General features: G+C 46.7%; 2 protein-coding genes across 2 annotated transcripts; both read right to left on the bottom strand.

The window, feature by feature from the left end:
- Positions 1-2,368, bottom strand: LOC136520680 (uncharacterized). The gene has a single exon (XM_066514300.1). It carries the CDS (start codon positions 2,288-2,290, stop codon positions 269-271), a length of 2,022 nt encoding a protein of 673 aa, XP_066370397.1. The 5' UTR covers positions 2,291-2,368; the 3' UTR covers positions 1-268.
- Positions 2,369-14,596: 12,228 nt separating this feature from the next.
- On the bottom strand, positions 14,597-16,665 carry LOC136521486 (pectate lyase-like). The gene is made up of 2 exons (XM_066515234.1): positions 16,247-16,665; positions 14,597-16,150 (listed from the first exon to the last, which is right to left on the bottom strand). The coding sequence occupies exons 1-2, from the start codon at positions 16,453-16,455 to the stop codon at positions 15,010-15,012; spliced, it is 1,350 nt and encodes a 449-aa protein (XP_066371331.1). The 5' UTR covers positions 16,456-16,665; the 3' UTR covers positions 14,597-15,009.
- Between the last annotated feature and the right edge of the window lie 3,816 nt (positions 16,666-20,481).

Below are 20,481 nucleotides of genomic sequence, written 5' to 3'. Positions count from 1 at the left end.
TAAATTCTAAAATATCTAGGTCAACAGTATGTATCAAGGATAAATCAAGCCCATGGAACTTACAAGACAAGTGGAAGTATTACTTCCTTCAAAAGAATCCAGTATATCTCATACATGTAAATTCACCTGGTTGAAACAAGATGCAGCCCTTGTACACATACAGATCCATGTAATATGCAGGGTTGCAACATCCTTAGAGCTGTCTAACTATGGAATGACCAGGCTCAAACATTCAGACAGTATCCATGAACTAAAATGCTGCCCAAACTCAAAACTGTTTCCTTTTGCTCCTAAACAACTTGTCTCTTTTGGAGTACACATAAAAGAAACCAAAAACAAACACTCCAGACATGGAAACAGAGACCCATGGGAATGGCGGATCTTTGAAGCAAACCAGTGAAGCCTCCAGCTCCTGTGATGCCTGATACACCAATGAGTGAATTTCATACAGATCATGGTCTGAAGACCTCAAAAAGTACATTGCTTTGTCATAGTCCAAGCGTGACATGGCTGAGACCACCTTCTCCAGTTTATACGTGAGCAGATTCCACCTCTGAATGAATTCAACATGCCTTTTCTTTCTAACAAGTATTTTCTCCCCGCCATGTGCCGCCATTGACTCCAAAATATCTATTGTGCTGGTGATTGTGTAGTTCAGGGTTGTGAGAAGAACATTCCTACGAGCTGCATCTTTCTGCACAAAAGACAGTGATTTGGTCTCTGAAAAAGGACCAAATGGTGTATGTCCAGTGCTCCAAGTGTAATCAACAACCGTGGCGTTATGCTCAGGGCTCCATGACAGATGCGTGGGTGAAACCCCCCACATGCTCTGCAGAACTGAGCCGATGATTGGGCGCTCAAGATTTCTAGTCATTGTAAGCACATGTCGACCATTACAGGTGTAGTCACTTACTGTTTGTGAGCTCCTCGTCCTCACAGCAACCACCATATCCCCAAATGCCACTGCCTGGTGGTACCTATCCAGTGGCAAAAGTTTATCATAATCCAAATCGAAAACAAAAACCGGCACCACCTTGTCATGTTCATAATTTTCGTGGACCCCAGCCAGACGATGTATCTCATCCGCTGAGTCTGACAGCACCTGCCTCAACCTCTTGGAGTCCAAGTATTCATTCACTATCAATGTGTAGTTCTCAAACAGGAACCTCGATGTAAACGAGTTTGTCGACCGGGCAATTGCGAATGAGCAAATTGGGCATTCAGAGTACTTGACCGTATGCATATCAAACTTCAAGCTCTGCCCACCATAAGGTAGATCCCCATCACGAATTGACTGTTCAATCACGCGGAAATCAAGCACATCTTCTTCCTTCCGGTCCCCATGGATGTGAATGAACCGAATAAGCAACGAGTTCTCATAATGCACTGGAATTCTGAGCGAAGGCACTAGCAAAGACTTGTAAGCACTCAGAACCAGCGAGGCAAGATCAGCGAGGAGAGCTTTCTCCGACTTGGGCCTGCCGTGAAGGGTGGCAAGAGGGTGGAACTCACCACGGGGGAGCACGCCATCGCCAGAGAGCGCCGGACCGTAGTTCACCGGACCAGCACCGAGGTCGATCCAAATGTACCGATCCTTACCAGCCCAGACGGGGCCGAGGCAGCGGGAGTACCCAGGCGAGGAGGCGTCAGTGCCGGAGGAGGCCGCGGTGTAGGCATACTGGCGCGGCTGCTTGCCAAGGTCGAGCAAGTAGATGTAGACGGCCTCAGCTAGGCCGGAGCCGGCGAGCGCGCGGTAGTCCTCGGCGACGAGATCGTCGACAAGCGAGTAGGGAACGCCGGAGAGCGCGTTATTGTGGAACGGCGCGGGGGACTTGTCGAGATGCGCGCGGACGGCGGCGCCAGCGCTAGAGGCGAGCTTGGACGCCGCGACGGGGCCGGTGACGTCAAGGTGGAGGGTGTGGGAGACCGCGAGACGGTGTGGGCGGCGGCTGGAGAGGAAGTGGGCTGAGGAGACGGCGGCGTTGACGAGAGAAGGGAGGGACCGCCCGGAGGAGGCCGGGAAGGAGGAGCCGGCGAGGCGGACGTGGACGGGGACGGTGGCAGAGAGGTTGAGAAGGAAGGAAGGGAGGAGGGAGGTCCGGGCGGAGAGCGCGCGCCGGAGGGCGGCCGGGAGGGCGGTGAAGGTGTCGTTGCCGGCGGACGGGTCGCGCGCGGCTGCCGACGCGAGGAAGGCGTCGAGGCCCGAGAACGCCACCGCGGTGACAGCGGGGGCGAGCGAGCCGAGGAGGAGGAAGAGGAGAAGTAGGGTTTGGGGTGGGGGACGAGCCATGGTCGCGCGCCGGCCGGCCGGACGGAGAGGCGGAGGTCACGAGTTAAGTCGGGGGTTCAGAGTTCAGATCGATCTGGGATGCGAGAGGAGACTAGGAATGCAGGGTATGCGATGACGATCCTCTGTGGTATAAGGATCCATGGATAGCCCTGCGTGCCGCTATGTTATGAACATCATTTCCTTCAAAAAAAAAAAAAAAAAGGCCAAATGCAGCGTAGCACTTTTCTCAAAGGAACCTAGCATGCATCCCGCTATTAGGGACCTGTTTGGTTCGCGTACTAGTAGAGCCTGGCTCGTATCTGAGAGCTTGACTCACATGGGACAGGCTGAGTGCATGCGACCTTGTTATGTTTGGTTGACTGCGTCGACTTAGTCTGGCTGAGAAGAGATGCTGTTTGGTTGCTCGTACGAAGATATATTGCATAAGATTAAAATATTACAAAGTTATGAATATGATTTTTTTTATTTTATGCAAATACACTCCTAAAGTACTTATTTTATCTAACTATGTCTTAAACCTCTTTAAAATACATTAATATCACTTGATATTCACTAATCATACACTAATAGTGTCATTAGGTGTGAAAGCAGCAGCATCCAGCGAGCTAGGTCGGCAGGAACGACCGATTTGCTCGTTCCTGCAGAGCCTGGCCGCGGGGTGCCTCGTGCACGCGCAGAACCTGGTTCAACCAGATGAGCAGGCAACCAAACGGTCGGTCCCTGCATCCCGCCAGCCTGGTTCAGGTGGATGCAGGAACCAAACAGGCCCTAGGTGAATCTGGTATATGTCTAGCTATGCAAGGGTGCACTTACGTCCGCACTACAGGTCATGGCCCGGCCATTGCATTCAGCGTGCAAGAGCCAACACCCACTCTGTAAGTGGTGCCACTGATAGAGTTACCACCTCCTTGATTCATTTCCCCTCGGAGGCAGTGGCGGATCTGCAGGTATGCCGTATACGCCACGGCATACCCTGCGATCTAGCCATGCATGGCATGCGTATTGCACCTCGCGCGCTTGGAACGGGCCGTCGCTCGCACACAAGTAGATTCACGTGCCTGCCTCACGGTCATCTACGACTTGATAGAAGAGACACATCGCATGCAGGATCAGCCCACAAACGAATACTCTCTATTGGAAGGACTTGTGGAGTACAGACTACAGTTGCGGCGGTGTTATATTTGTATATATTATAGCGAGATTGATCAACATCAATATCACGTGAGTGCGAGTTATATTCGTATTGTACTTCATGCAATTTTTCAACTTTGTACTCCTACATCAACAGTGTAGTTTCGCATGACACGGTCTCCTAAATTATGCTGTAACCATTAATTTATATTATATTATATTATTAATATTTATGAACGTATGATAGTTGAATAGTACATTTAATTACAAAAAAATTCCAATTTACATTATAATAATTCAAATTTGTTATTGGTCATAGATATTAAAGTTTGATTCTTGATATACGTGTGTGCCTTATAAAAAATAGAGGAACTAATCTATAAATTGAAGACTTATCATATTTTTTCTTGCTTATATGCCAAATTGAGTAGCAAATTTTTATAACTGTTTACCGAGTTGGTAAATAGAGTTTACCGAAATACATGTGAAATTTTGGTATGGCATACCCTTTAACAAAATCCTAGATCTGTCACTGCTCGAAGGCAATGCTATTGGCTAGGGTTTCAACAACTCATCTTCCCCGCAAGTGGATCTAGAGATCCCACCGCCTCTTCTCCCACTGTCAATCGCACGCTCGCGACGAGAATGAAAGGCAGCTCATTGGAGGGTGTGGTGTTCTCTAAGCCATCGTAATGTAGCCTTGCCTGGTAAACCTGTCACCGCCAGAGATTTGCATACCACCTTCCTATTAGTGCCTATGTGCACCAAGCTTCTATACATGGAGCTTGTAATCTTGAGAGATCACACCAACTGAGCTTGTTGAGTGGTCACCAACGTTGTATGAGGACAAGAGGCCCTTGGCCTTTGGCCAAAAGCTCTCCATAGTGAAGACGGTGGGGACTGGTTTGAGAGAGGTCGTGGGACACCCACTTGCATGTGGGAAAGGCCTAGACTACCCACGAAGTTTCCTGGCTAGGAGCTTGCCCTTGCTGAGGGCATCCTTTGTGAGGGGATCCAACAAGGACCAATGGAAGGAGCTTGCTCTCATCCCTCCCTCTCCTCTCCTTCGTTCCCTATTGCAGTGTTGTTGAGATCTCCTCTCAACTTCGATGCTATTGTGGTGGCTTTTGATTGCAATTTCATTTCTTCTACATCCAATCCTTCGCCTTCCCCATGCATGTGATGCTATGGATAGCTTAACTCTCTAATTTGTTGTTTCGATGATGTGTGAGATAGTTCTTCACTATGGATACATCTAGGTTTTTGGTTCAAACTTGTTATGGTTATGTGCTGCTATTCTAACATGTGATGTGACATCACATTGATTAATCTTTGAGCTTTCACATTGGCTGATGATTTAGCCCCTTGGTTGAGATAGGAAAATAACTAACTTTTACACTATTATAATTGAGGTTTCATAGAAAGGTCGATACTTTGTTATTTCTTGAGTTTACTAAGTAGTACTGCTAGGTCCACTTTGCGGCACATCACTTTGTGTGGCAAATCTTTAGGTTTGTAGTCGTATTTTGTAGTTCTTTATGATGTGTAGTTGTGTACCCATATAAATTCCACATCCTTGGTTATTCTAGACCTAGATCCTAAAAGGCATCGACATCACCAGATTGTTTGAGGCACTGCGCTTGTTGCTGCTACTACATTGGCTCATGTTACATAGGAGCCAGTTCATCCTCGATTGACCTTGGATTACCTATGCTCCAATGGCATCTAGGGAGGTGGGAAGGATGGCTAACCTTTGAATGGTCTCCACTCCATGTCCATAAGTGGAATCCATACTTCGAGGTTTGCAAGAATTAATAAGTCCTTACCAATATGCTTTAACATCATAAGGGCTATGACTCAACCAAGATAATTCTTGTAGGACTACATAGGGCAATTAATGGAACATATGTCTTATATAGTGTACCCAACCACTAGAAAGCTGCTTTCCTAGGTAGAAAGTGTTGGCACTGTTAATATACATAGAAATATCTGCAAGGTCACGGATACTAATGTAGCTTTCACCTATGAGTATTTCAAGGTATTGATTTCCATAGAGAAACGAAGTTTACTGATCAAGGATCAAGTTTATCCGAGGATAAAGATGGAAGAAGAAACAAATGTTTTTGTGGGTAAAGAGGAGTTTTGTAACACCCTAGGTGTTGAGCTTGCATAATTTGACTCGCATTGCATGAGCATGAGCATGAGCATCGAGCATTCATAAATAAGCTTTTACAATGGTTGAAACATATGAAACATGCTTGTTATTTTATGTTTCCTTGTATATATGCATATGACCATGAGTGAATACATGTAGATGGTGGATGTGAGTCACTAAAACATCATATCTATACTTAGGATGACTAGTGGAACAATGTTCATGAAGATCACTTTGCCTGATCAAGTACTTAAGTGATGCTATGCATGTTGACCTAGAAAGCTTTATGTGTAACCAATGTATGAAATGATTGTGTGACCTTATAAATAGCTTAAACATGCTTAGAGTGTCATTATGAACAACTTTGGTGTTCATGGCTAGGGCTAAATGGGTCACTAAGTCATAGTTTAAGTGTATACCATCAGTGGAATGAAGAAGGTTTGACCTAGTTGGAACTATGTCATAGAGACCTTGCATGGATGTGGTCACTAAAGCAAAGTTGTAATATTTGATGAGAGGAACAACTTTTATGTTTGGGTCATAGACTAGTTTAGCTCCTAACATGCTTGAAATGGGCTCACAAGAATCAGCTTTTCACTGTTTTCAGCACTTAGCAAAATTTTTCTAAGTCAGTTAACTGACAGTGCCGACGCAACTAGCTTTGAGATGATATTACTCCTTAACCATTGAAAATTAGGTCTTGATCGTTTAAGAAGAATTGTAGCTGGTACATAGGTCTACAAATTCTGTTCAAATTATTTGCAAGAAGGAGCTACGAATAAAGAGTTTGATCGCCTTCAAATCATGTCGTCAGGCTCGGGTTCAGGCGCTGATGAACGCTGCGCCGCGCTCTGTCATGGCCGACCATGGATAGAGCCTAGCTGCCGTGTGGCCACCATTGGCCGATGCCTGGCCCTCGACACCGTGCGCTAGCAGCCATTATCTGCACCACACCGCGCTCCATTCCCACTCACTCCCGCCCGCTCTCTCACTCTCTAGTGCTAGCCCTGCCTCTCGTCGTGGAAGAGCACAGCACCGCCGAGCACCGCACTACCTCCACCATCGCCTCGCATGCGCTCCACCGCACTGCCATCGCCTCCATCCTGCCCATAGCTGCGCCACGTCCACCTTCACCGCGACGTGATTGCAGCGTCAGAAGAGCTTCGGTGAGGGCGTATTCGCCATTTCCCTCTGGCCGGAGATCTCGGCCGCCATGACTGCCTCCACGGCGAACTCGCCACTGCTTGGCTCATGCGTGCGTTGCTTCCGGTTGTGTGCGTTACGGCTTGGTTAGGATGGGTGTTAGCTCATGTTATGATGTTACCACCGTTAGTGGTCTCGCCGACGCGGAACACGGCGACCCGCGCCACCGCGCTCTCACCTTCGCACCACCGCGCCGTGGCCAGAGCTCATCGGAGCCTCTCGTCTGGTTTGTGAAGTAGATATAGCGTCGCTTAGTCACCACGGATCTCATGCGCCTCTTGCCGAGCTTCATCATGGCCTTCCATGGCCGGCACACCATAGCACCGCGTCGCTGTGCTGCCATGAACGGCGACGAGCACTCTCCTGTGCACGCGCAACTCCACCACCTAGGTCACCCAATGCGCCTTGGTCTGTAGATCACGTAGATCCACTTGGTTTCGCCGGAGAGCTCACCGGCGACGAGCTGTGGCCGGTCCGCGTCGATCCAGCACCGCTGCTCTGTTTTGTCTCGCTGACATGTGGGGTCAACTGACCAGCGGGTCCCGTCTGTCAGTGACTGTAGAGTTGTAGGATAGCTCAATTATTTCCAGATTTCATGTTGTTTTGAAAAATTTATATCTAGAGTTTGGTAGATCCAAATTTGGTAGTTCAAATTTTGTTAGGATCTTGGTGAAGTGTAGTATTTAGGAAAAATATAATATTAGCACTTGTAGTAGAGTTTCTAGAAGAATTAAATTGAAACTTGAAATGTGTTTTTAAATGAATGCAAACTTGTTTAATTTATATCTAGAGTTCCTGTGCTCTAAAAATTATGAAATTTATATGGTGAGCTTTTCTTGATAAGTATAAGCTTTGGTAAAAAATTGAGGGTCAATGCATGAATAGTTTTTGAGTTATAGATTTTTCTTTTATAATTAGGTGATCCTTGTGTGAATTGTTATAAATTATCTATGAATTCAATGCTCATGAAATTTATTAGAGGTTGTTCTAGTACCTTATGGATGCTAAGAAAAATATAAAATATGTTGCTTGATACTTTTCACTAGGGTTTCCTATTTATGTTATTTTAAGCCTTTATGCCTTGTCATTTTTGCATAGGATGTTTTGCTTGGTAAAATGACATGAAACTTTTATAGTAGTCTATTGGTAGCACTAGTAAGCCACTGTAAAATTCTGAGAATTTATGATGTACATTTGGTATATATTTATTATTTAACCTATATATCTTAGTAAATTGATAAAGGCATTTAAATAAATAGTTTAGGAATGGTCATTATGTTTTCTTGAGTGTATCTGATGTCCTTGTACTGTTGGTATGATTTGTGAGGTCAAATTTGGAATATTTATATGCAATAGAAATATCGTTGCTTTATAATTCGGGTGAGTAGGGTTTTCGGACAGATTCTGTGGTTTGGTATGTAGCATAGCAAGAATGTTGTTTGCTATAAAAATAGTTAATAACAAAGTTGTAGGTCACTTCTTCATATATCTTGTGTCAAAATTTTAGGACAATAGGCCAAAGGGTTTTGGAGTTATAGCTGTTTAAAGTTAGTATTCCGAAATGCTCGTTCTTTGGAATTTCTGGATAGCACTGGATTGATTGTTTGTTTTGGTTAAGATAGATTGCGAATTAGCCTTTTGTGATTAAATAAGAGTTGTAGACAATTTTATAAGCTTTCCATAAAGTTCAAGATCATAACATTTGGATAAGTAGAACTTTAGTTATGAGCAAAACAAATAGCTACTGTTTTGTGGTATAGTAAATGAATTGTTGAAGTGTTTGATTAAGTAATCAAGAAGAGATATGTACATACTTAGTAAAATGTGATGCACTTGTTATTACTTTAATACCATGCTGTTAAGAATACTTACAAGAATCCATTCATCATGTATCATCATACTATACTTGTCAGCAAGTATGCATTCGCAATATCTTATGCCATACTCATGCATCTAGGATCGACAGAGGAGATAACGTTGCTGGAGTTCAACGAAGGAGAGGAAGGGGACCAGTAGGAGATTCCTCAAGCCGCAGCTCCCGAAGGTGAGGAGCAGACCCTAGAAGAGCTTCCAGAGTGCCCTGACCACCGCCCCACTTCCTTTATGAAAGGCAAGCCCTAGAGCATTCTAAATCTCCCAGTATTTTACAAAATATTACTCGAGTCCTTTACGATTGATGCATTAGGTTATAAGAGTTGATTGGAACCCCTTGATGCATATGATTTCCTTCTCCAGAAATATACCTTTAACCCTATGTAGGTCCAGGATCAAATATATGCTTAGCCATGATTAAACCGGTAGAAGTCGGGCTACGAGATATAGGTGAATACCGAAGCACGGTTGGCTATATTTGCTATCGTGGAAAAGAACTATGGGATAATGTAAATCGAGGTCGGACGGAGTCTATGGTAGGTTGACTCATGTGATTCTGTCTGTGCCAATTAAGGACCGTACCGTTGTTGGACTTTTTGATAAGATTGAACGCATGCCTATCACTTAGCTGGTCGGATAACTCATTTCGACTGTGAAGCCGAGTAGCTCAACTCAGGCCGAGCCCCGCTCTATAAGAGTGCACACTTGGATGGTAGTAAGGATGTGTGGGGAGCCAGACTGAGCCCAAGGGTAGGCTGGGCCTGAACGTCCTGGCATTTGGTGTCCCTGTGCGACGCTGGGCGAACCCACGAAATATGTACTTGAGTTGTATCAAAGGTGACCTAATGCTACCGTGGCTGGTAGACCCGGGTTTGTGTTAGGAATAAATTTCCAGTTGGTTAAAATCGATTCGAATTGCCATCTCTCCCGAATAGTGAGAAACTTGGCTAGCTCCAACCTCGTAGTAATTGTATTATGGAATATTATGGTTCAGATAAACATGAAATTTCTATACCTGCTATGGTTACTATTGTATGCTCCTAAAATGATTTATCACATGTTTGGCATAGGATAGTTGCTAATTTAGAGATGGATAGTCATAATTAACTTGATAACGGAATCTGAATTGTATAACTAAGTTAATCGCTTCTTACGCAAAATGTTGTCAAGCTACAACCACTTATATAGCCTTGCATAATCCTTGGAGTCAATTCATTTCTAGTTTATGACGGGTAAGTCTAGCTGAGTACCTTCTCGTACTCAGGGTTTTATTTCCCATTGTTGCAGATGGCACAGTTTATCATGGTTATTACAAGAGTTGCTTCTATCCCGCTGTGGATGAGGAGTAAGCCTTGGGCAGGCTTCTGTATTAATCCTTCTATATGCTTTTGTGGACTGTGATCGTATGTTGGCACTGTACTAAACTATGTTGGCAAATGCTACTTTCAAACTTAATTTGCTTCCGCTATTATCTATCAAACTTGATTTGTAATAACTTTGTTTCATACTCTGATGATGGAAATGTATATGCGAACTTTATGTAATATGTGACATGTATGTTGAATCATGTACGGTCTTGGTTGTTTGTGGATCGTTTATCGAGACCCATCGTGGTACTCGACGGACTACCGGGTTTATATGGGCTCAAGTATGACAATGCGACCACTTGCGGGCTGCCATTGTACTTGTGCTCTTATAAATTGGTCGATTCTGTGACAAGTTTCCTAAGGTTTTCCTGGGTAATCTAAAGAATCAAGGATCAAGTTTACATAAGGTTACTTAATGCAGAACGTTGTTCCACTAACCACGGAGAGAGATGAGACATGGGTTAGGAAGGCCTGGCAAAGGTTCTACTAAAAGGACCAAGCTAATTGGTAGACCAGCCGGCTGGCCGTGCGATTGTGACTAGGAAGCCTATAGCTTAGCTGGCCTCTAGCCTCATCGGCCTTCCTACGCTTCTTTGATTGGATGGCTAGGCTGTGTGGGTTGTGTAGCTTATTGGGCTATAGGTGGTGCATATAAGGCCAAATCTTAGGTGCTATAAGGTGAATTTTTTTAGGGTGGTGCATCTGCACCCACAAGGCACAACGTACCTTCACCCTTGCTCCCTATTCTTTTCTAAACTACAATTAGATGGGAGAAACCATCTGAAGGGACATTACTAGAGTAGTATGGAACCGTGATACAAGTGTGTGTAGTGAGTGTGTCACAAGTGAGGGTGAGTGTATCTATTTATGGTGGAATGTTTCTTGGGAGAATGGAGAACCTCCTCCATGATTCCAAGGAATATTCCTACTCTCTTTTATCATTTGGCACCACCTATAGGGAGGAAGTGACCTCCCTAGATCGGTAGGTGCCATGACATCTCTCAATAGAGACCTGGGTGAAAAAACAGAAGAGAACTAGCCTTCCATGGCATAAACCATGTGCTTTAGTGCAAAATCTATAGAAACAAAATTTCTAGGCTCAAAACTAGATTTCTTAGGCCAAAGCCGGCCTGCCTAGTCGCCCTTCACCCTTGAACCACAACACTACCGCTCAAGATTCCTTCTACGGCTGCCATGTGTCTAGGATTCGTCTAGTTTCCCCTCCTAAATAATGCACCAGACAATCAGAGAATGTGCCTGATTATCCATTAGATTGTCATGTGTTCAGCACATAGACTTCTTGGTAATTTGGCCATATCCCCTAGATCCAAACACTTTTTTTTGATGATCTTGTACTTGTTTTGAGATCTTGTGAAATTCTCTAGAATATTATAAAAAAAATCTGCACTGGATCAATAAAAGTCCCATGAGACGATCTGGTGAACACCACTAAGTTGGCAACTTGTTGATGCTTTGGTAGTTTGGACATATCTTCTAACTTCGGACTCCAAATTAATTTTGATGATTTTGGACTTGTAGGATAGCTTATGAAGTGCTCTATACCTTGAAACCGATACCACTATACTTTGACAACTATAATTTCATGAGACAAGTCTAATTCAACCCTCTATTTGTCTCAACTTTAATGTCTTCCTTTGTTTTTGATTTCTTGCATCCCTAGGACCTTAGAAAATATGTGAACAGACCTTAACACACAGGTTAGTCCTAGTGATTCTTTTGTCATCTAAATCACCAAAACCAAACATGTTCATGTATATAGCACATGATCCTTACACCATGCTTAAATATCCACTTTATCTTGTCAATCTCAAGTTAAACCCTGCTTTGTATAAAAATATATCCACATTTGAAATCCATTTCTTCAATTTGAATATCATCTTTTTATCATTGTACTTCACCAAATATTCTTCTTTGAATAGCTTATTAATATGCACACCATTTTATCTAATAATCTTCATGTTTGGTAACTATAATAAATTTGATTATCCCATTATACTATAGACATGCTTTCCATAATTGAGACCATAAACCACTTAAACGGGCTGCACAACCAATTGAATGGGATAAATGACCAATTAAACTAACATGATTGGTCACTGTGTTGTGTTTAAACGGCATGTAAATGCGATAACACTACATAAGATTGATTTCTGTAGACCCCTTTGAAATAAAGGAGAATGGAAGAATTCCTGAGGATTGGAATCCTATAGGAAACTTTCTTATGAAGCCCTTTAGAACAAAGTATTGAATTCCTCCTACAAAATTCCTATGGAATGACTTGTTCCATATAATTTTGGAGGAATTCTACCAAGAAGTCAAACCTTAAAGCATCTCCATAAGCTTCTTAAAAATTACTTGGTAAACCAATAATTATGCTAGGTGAATAAAATGAATAGGGAGCCGTATATTAGCCTTCCTCCAATAGTTAGCTTCACAAAACAAAAAAATGATGGAAGAGAGAAACCCACACTAAATGGGTAGAGGTCATTTTGGTGTTTCGTACCACTGGTGAGTGATTTTGGTGTCCCTGAGTAGAGAATCAAAGGGGTATCATACGAGGCACAATAGTTTATACTAGTTCAGGCGAGATGCCCTACATCCAGTGAAAGAAGAAAGTTTGTATTGCTTGCGCACTAAGTGCTTAAGTTCGATGTTGAGTAGGTGGATGGGATGCGAGTATGAGTGTGGGAGTTTTGTGGATCATGTGATGATCTCATGGTCGTAGTCAGGCTCGTGCCCCCTATGCGAGGGCTCCCCACCCTATCTTATTTAGAGCAGGGATGGGTTACATATGGACGGTTTGCTTATAGTCAGTGGTACTATTGCTTTATAGTATATATCTGATTAGTTACTGTAGCTATAATTCTTTTGCGTCATCTTATGTACTTTGATGGACTTTTGGGGCTCAACTGAATCTGAGGGACAATGAGGACAGTTCCTGCCATACTTGTTAGGTAGAACAATGTCGGCCCTTGGTGGCACTTGGTAGCATAATGCTAACATAGTATGAGTAATGACCAACACCTGGTCCCTTCACAACATAGTTATATTGCAGAGCGTGACCTACACTATAGCTCATCCATGTGTGACACCAGAGCATGTCTATGTACTTCTCCCCTCATGCATTGACTATCCTCAATACATAGGATAGCGTGTCCCACTCGGGCTCCTAGCCTGTCATTCCTACATGCGGAGTCAGTGGGACTCCCCTAGGTGAGGTCCGCACTAGGCCACCTTGCCTAGCCTACCTCATCTCTAGTAGTCAGCTACGACCTTTGTGAGGATAACCAAATTCGTGCACTCATTAGAACTCCTAGGCAAATAGCAAGCACAGAAGGCACACACATATGAAATTGCTAGAGGGTTAATTTTTTGTATTTTTGCTAAAAACTGAATTAGAGAGTTGTTTTTAGGAGCTTTTGGAGATGCTAAAGTTTTCTTTGTGTCACTCTCTATCATGGAATCCACCATGTGTTTTTTCTACGCTCTATCCGAACATTTGATCTTATAGTTTCCTATATGATTATTCAATCAGTATGATTCAAGATGTCAGGATATTCTATTACTACATTCTTTCTCTATTCGTTTCCAGAATCATGCGTCCCAAAGAAAAGCTTATTTTTTATCACAATATGCGCTGCATATATTACAAGTAAGGAAAACGTACATATAAGCGTACAGACACGAACACAAACGCAAAGGATACTGGGGAGGAAGCTGCCCCATCCAAACTACACAAAGGCCCTCAGCAAAAAAGAAAAATAAAAAGAAGTCCTTGAGAGCCTTCGTGTCCACCAGAGTAGCCACCTTTTGCCAACTTCCGCCATCGACCACATTGCCGGACAAAGCCGAGACGGACGACCCCATCCGCAAGCCCAGGAGAGCACCATCGCCCGGAGGCTTTGAGAAGAGCCACAGTAGTATCCCACATGAATGGGAAGAAGAACTCTAGCAAACATTGGCCGGGGACACACCCCGTGCAAACCCGGGCCTAGATCTAGCTATCCCAGCGGAGACCGGGAGAAGAGGGAGCCAGACCATCATACCTGTCCACCGCAAACCTGACAACTTCCCCGCGAGCCTCCCCGCCGCCAACATCATCTCTCCTACACATGAGTCACCGAAAACTGAAGCTGTAGATCCGGTCGACCTCCACCTCACAAGCCCATCATCATCTGCGGAGGAGAAGATCACGAGGTAGATCGGGACGAGGAGAATCTTATTCCACATAAGCCGCGTCGCCTCCACTGAGCAGACGCCGCCGGGATACAAACCCCAAAAGAAACCTAATCTATACCGCCAGGCAAGGAGACATAGACAACCCCCCCCCCCCCCCCCCCCCGACCCGTAGGCGGAGGGATCGACGCTCCTGCCTGGTGGGAGCACGGGAAGTTGCAAGCCCTGTTTTCGCCTCGCCTGGGAGAGGTTTCGAGAGAAACAGCTCGTGGGACGAACTTTCTTTCTTTCTTTTTTGGCAATACAAGAAACACGTATTGATTGCAAATTAGTAAAGAGTGTGCTATGACTTTGAATTTCCCCTATTTTTTCCAAGGGATATAACTTATAGAGAGAGAGAAAGCAAACTGTACATGGAAAACACCTAATGACATAGTCGACAACAGAGCAATTAATTCCGGGGCTTTGGATATGTGCATCTTCTCTTTGAGGAGCACTCTTTCTTCCTCTCCTCTAGGACCTCAACACAGTACACACACAGACGCGTTCTCTGGTCTGTCGCGCTTTCAACTCCCCTGTTTCCTACATGGCGACCGGCGAATGCATTTTAGTATGTTACAACAACCTACAGGGTCGTTAATTCGAATCGACCCCACAGGTTTCTTAACGATCGGTGCTAAGTACGTACATGTGCGAACCAATTTACGTGATGAGATTAAGGCTTATAAATCTAGTTGTTTGATTCGAAATGAACCGCCTCTGGTCTGTGAGCCGTCCCAGCTGGTACGGTGGCTCTAGCAGGGCTTGCCGGGCCTGCAGGCGAGGGAGCCGGCGTATCGCGTGAGCCTGGTGACGTAGGACCCGGGCTTGGGCTTGATGAGGTCCTTCTTGTGGAACTGCCTGTTGATCTGGCCGCCGCTGACGGTGAAGTTGGCGCCCTCCATGAAGAGATCGTTCTCCGAGTGCCACACCCAGTTCTTCCACTCCGACTCCGGCGCGTCATGGTGCTTGGTGACCAGCTTCGCCGCAAGGTTCGGCGGCGCGATGTAGCGGTTGCCCTGGCTGATGATGGTCGGGGCCTTGCTGCCGCCGATGGCGTACATGAGCCAGTGCGTGTAGTCGTTGTTCACCACGTGGAAGAATCCCCAACGGCACCTTGGCATTCTCTGCACGAGGCCTCTGCCGAAGTGGTTGAAGGCGACGGTGATCTGCATGATCTGGTCCTCGGGATGCTTGTCGCTGGAGCTGAAGAGCATGACGTCGTTGTGGTTGGTCATGTGGCAGTTGGAGATGGTGACGCCCGTGGACTTGGCGATGACGTCGATGAGCCCGTCCTGGCAGTTGGACAGGGAGAGGTGGTCCAGCCACACGTTGGTGGACCCGAAGACGGTGATGCCGTCGCCGTCGGAGACGGTGCGCCAGCCGAAGTGGTCCGGCGAGTCCCTGATGTTGCCGCCGTTCTTGTTGGAGGACATGATGTCGTTGATGTGGATGTTGTGGATGATGACGTTGTTGGAGAACTGCACCGTCAACTGCGCGCCGTTGGCGATGCGCACCTGCGCGCCGCGGCCGTCGATGGTCTTGTCGCCGCGGATGATGAGCTCCTCCTTGAGCGTGATGATCATCGTCTTGGCGAAGGTGATCCACAGCGGCTCGATCTGGATGACGGCCCAACGGAGCGTGCCGGGCCGCGGGTTCACCACGTCGTCGTCGGTGCCGTCCGTCACCACATAGAACTTGCCGGCCAGCCCGCCTGTGGTGTTGCGCCCGAACCCCTTGGCGCACCGCGCCAGCCGCTTCCGGTCCGTCGCCCAGTCCTGCCGGCACCGCCAGCACCGGTCGATCGGGTTCGTCGCCGTGCACGGCCCGTTGAGCTTACCCTTCTTCTGCCCCATCATCTCCCGCCTCGTGCTCATGTCCTCCTTCTCCACGGATCTGCATGCAATGCATGCACCACGGCACACATTATTCAACAGGCATGCATTGCATGCTACTCAAGAACGATCGATGTGACTGCTGTGTCTGAATTGCCTGTGGACTGCGCGGTTGAGTTGGTTGGTGACCTCGAGCGGGTCATGCTTGTACGTGGTCTCCGCCGCGGCATCGGCCATGAGCTTGCGCTGCCGCCAGTAGTCGTCGAAGTCGCCGATGTTGGCCTCCGACGACACGGCCGCGGACAGGAAGAACACGAAGTACAGGACGAAAGAGCCCGGTCTGCTCCATCGGAACCCCTCCTCCATGGTTATATATCGATCTATTTACCTAATATATATAATAACTCCAATATCTCCTCACAAATAATCAACACTACCCACCACCCCACTGCGCCTCCTCCTACCTTTATCTTTCTATGCAGATCGAGACTGCTAGGTATATGAAGGTAGGACGGTGAGCGCCATTGCTCTCGGTCGTAGCGCCGAGGAACGGAGATGAATATACTAACGTCCGGGGCCTCACGACAGAGGTGTGGTAAAATTAGGGAGCGGTGATGCGAGGAGGGAGACAAGCCGCATGTACTACTTTTAGCTTTTGTTGAGTGTGCGAGATAAACTGCGGGTGCATGGTTAGCTTGTGTCTCGGTGGTGTTCTTGCTATTATTGGTCGACTTGCGCTGCTTCAGATGCCGCATTAGGGAACACCAACAACAAAAACGGGACAACATTTACAGTGTGTTTGGTTTGCCGGCTTGGTTCATGCAACATCAGCTCAAACAGAATGGGTCGGTCTACCATTTTCTGCGGAATGAACTACATGCAGGAGCACTACATGGCGACGGACGGAGGGAACTGCTGATACAAACCAAACAGAATAATGAGGTTTAATTTTTGGATCGGATAAGGCCTATTTGGTAGAGATTCGTCAGCTACGGATTCACCAAAACTAGACTCAGATCCACTTTTTTTTTACCAAACGGTTCTAGCTCCACCAACTTCACCGTGGATCTGATCCACCAAAAGGGTGGATCTGGCCATAGATTCACCAAATTGGTGGAGCACCTCAGGGGTGCTCCACCAAATCCAAATTTTGTGGAGTTGAAAAAAATTACGCACCATGCCACTAATTAGTGGGAAAAACGGTTCATTCTTTCTTTTCCCCGTTCTTCTCTGTCGCGACTCGCCTACGCGCCTGTCTTCGACCGCCGCGCGTGAGCCGCTTGCGAACACGCGCCCTACGCCACCGGCCCTGCTGGCCCGTGCTCCCCGCACTCCCTGCGCCGCGCCAGTCGGGCCGCGTGCCCTCCATGGCGTGGCCGCGAGTTCCTGGGCCGAGCGCTCGCCATGGCCATGGCAGCGAGCTCTGGGGCCATGCCCGACGAGGCCACGCCCGCTGAGGCCGTGCCCAAGCCGTGGCCACGAGCTCACGTACTTCCTGCGTGTGAAATGTCGGGAGGAAGAAGATGAAGTATGTATTTTTGCATTATGCTCCCTGACGCGTGGGGTCAAGGTGGAAGTGAGATAGAGATGTTGGTGGAGCTGTACCAAACACTTTGGTGAATCCCAGATCCACGGTGGAGCTGCTCCACGATGGATCTAGGTGAATCACAGATCCATATTCACTTTTTCCCTTGGTGGAGCTCTACCAAACAGGCCCTAATTTTGGATGGAGTCATTCCAGGATCCAAACAGGTGTTAATACGAGAATGATCTAAAAAATGATCAGACGAGAGTAGAAGATGAAGGTATTACAAAGCAATCTTTTCCAAAAAGGTCCAAGCTTTGATCATGGATTTTGAAATTCCTCTCTTAAAATGGGGTTTTGTAAAGAAACATCAAAAGCCTGTGGGAAATCTATGGAAGGACAAGACTAGATATGTTACCAAAACCACATATCACCAAGAATTCAATCAAGAACACCCTAACAACCTCAGCCCAAAACAATCATGCAATCCACAAAAACAGGCAATAAAATAGGGCTTTTTTGGGGGAGGAATTTGGGAGATAAGAGCTAGGCTTCAAGTTTTGATATGACCAAGTTCCAAAGATCCAGAACCATTCTAAAGTCATGCCAACGACTTAATCCAAACATTAGATAAAAAATACCTCAAGAACAAAGAGCTCCAAGAAAGATAAATTCCATTTTAAAGAGAGGGAAACAAACTTGCACAAGATCGATACCTGGATTACCTCAAGACATTCGATTCCAAACCTCTCCTAAACTAACACAAATCTAGGATGACAAAAAGCTCAAGAACAAAGAGCCTTCCTGTAATATCCCGGTGTGGGGGTATAACCCACGATAGCCACAGGGCTGTACATGGGCCGAGCCGCCAGGGGAGGCCCAGCCCACAAGACTACGCCGCGAAGAGCACGGCATAGGTCGGCATGCCTCGCAAGGCTACATGAAGATCCTTGGTGATCAAGGAAAATATGTTCATATATGCTAGATTTAGCAAGCTCTGTAATTCCTATCTTGTAAACCGATCAGGATAGAAACAACCAACCTATAACCCTATCCCCCGAGCTATATAAGGCGGGTAGGGACCCCCCTCGTTTTCATATGATCTCTCATAATACAATCCACAAAGATACATGATGTAGGGTATTACGTCAAGCTGATGGCCTAAACCTGCCTAATCGACGTCTCTTGCGTTCTGTGTCACTATTCGGTTCCCTCACGCGCACCTCTACTGATTCATCTACTACCGTGGGCATACCCCCTCGGTAGACTGCCGGACATATTTCGTCGATAGTGGTGCACCAGGTAGGGGGTGTGCATGCTGAATACATGGCAAGCTAGATGGTCCGCTTTTCGAGCTCCATGGCTTTTTCCAAGCTGTGGGGGTATTAACCCCTATACCCTTACGGCTAAGCTTGGGCCAGCCCGGATCGATGGGTCCGGTCCATCCGAAAGACGACGTGCGGCCCAGCCAATCTAGTTGGAGTCCCGCGCAAGGAGTCAAAGTGGATTTGGCGATCAAGCAGGATCCTGGTCGGTTAGAATAGGAATCCTTATCCGGCCACATATGACAATTGTAACTGACTAGGATTAGTTTCCAGATCTGTAACCCTACCTCCCGGACTATATAAGGCGGGCAGGGGATCCCTCTAAAAAACATCTCTCATTGACATATAGCAATACAAATCAGACGCAGGACGTAGGTATTACGCCTTCTTGGCGGCCGAACCTGGATAAAACCTCGTGTTCGTCTTGCGTCACCGTCTTGTTTGTGGCTTGCGCATCTGTCTGCCGACAATCTACTACCTTGGGCATACCCCTAGGTAGACTGCCGACCATATTTCGTCGACAGTGGCGCGCCAGGTAGGGGGTGTGCGTACTGCTCTCCAAGCAAACAAGATGGTCATCTCCTCCGGCTCCATGGCTACGCTGAGCGGCCTCACGTTCACCGTCGGCCAGATCACATGGACCACCAGCTCCGATGACTTCGTCGCCATGACCACGGAGAAGGCGTGGATTCAGTCTGCGTCGACCACTACTTCCCCTGCATCGGCTACGGCTCCGACCACGACGGATACGACTCCAACCACGACGGATCTGGCTCCGACCATGGTACATCTGGCTCCGACCACGCCTACATCGTTTTCAACCACGCCGACAACCCATCATTTGCTTCCCCACTACAAAGGGAAGCAGATCGACAACACCGACCTGCTCGATTCCATCGATCGGGTCGGCATCAAAGTCGCTGAAACCCTAGCTCTGGTAAGTACGATTCAAAGCCAACCTAATGAGTAGGTAACCGCTTCCCACAATAGGTCTACCCGACCAGCTCGGGCCAGTCGTCCTACACGACTTGGTACGGATCTCGTGGTCATATCTACTCTTGAGGGGCGCTCCGCTCGTCGCCGGCCAGTCTTCGTGATGGGTCTTCAACTCTCTGAGTACGAAGCCTCGACGGGGAGACCCCAGGCCTAGCCCTACGGCCTGCAAAACGCTGCCTCCAGCTATGCGTATAACCTACAACGCCGCTTGGATCTGTGTCCTATACACCGACCTCAGCCACGCAACTTCGTCAACATGGTCCGGATTGAAGATTATCAAGAAGGATCCGTCCACACAGTCCGAGAGGGCGACTCTAGCTCCTCGTCTAGCATCGCATCTAATGCATCTGTCCACACCGAGCTTCAGCATCACGTAGATGAAGGCGTCAAATACGATCTGGATCTCCTAGACCACGCCCCGGGTTTCCCCCAATTTCCATCTTTCCCGCCAAGACGAGGGGATTTGATCCATGTTGTCAGCAATGACGATCCGCCAGCAGTTGGGGAAACAGAGCAAGAAAGAACTACTCGCGAAGCACGAAATAT

This window comes from Miscanthus floridulus, chromosome 18 (genome assembly GCF_019320115.1).
Source record: "Miscanthus floridulus cultivar M001 chromosome 18, ASM1932011v1, whole genome shotgun sequence".
Taxonomy (NCBI): Eukaryota; Viridiplantae; Streptophyta; class Magnoliopsida; order Poales; family Poaceae; genus Miscanthus; species Miscanthus floridulus.
This window is presented reverse-complemented; position numbering and strand designations above follow the sequence as displayed.

Excerpts from the sequence above, each read along its gene's own strand:
- LOC136520680 (XM_066514300.1), bottom strand. The coding sequence starts at position 2,290 with ATGGCTCGTCCCCCACCCCAAACCCTACTTCTCCTCTTCCTCCTCCTC.
- LOC136521486 (XM_066515234.1), bottom strand. The coding sequence starts at position 16,455 with ATGGAGGAGGGGTTCCGATGGAGCAGACCGGGCTCTTTCGTCCTGTAC. Across the intron at positions 16,151-16,246 it reads CTCAACCGCGCAGTCCACAG|ATCCGTGGAGAAGGAGGACA; the intron begins GCAATTCAGACA and ends CATTGCATGCAG.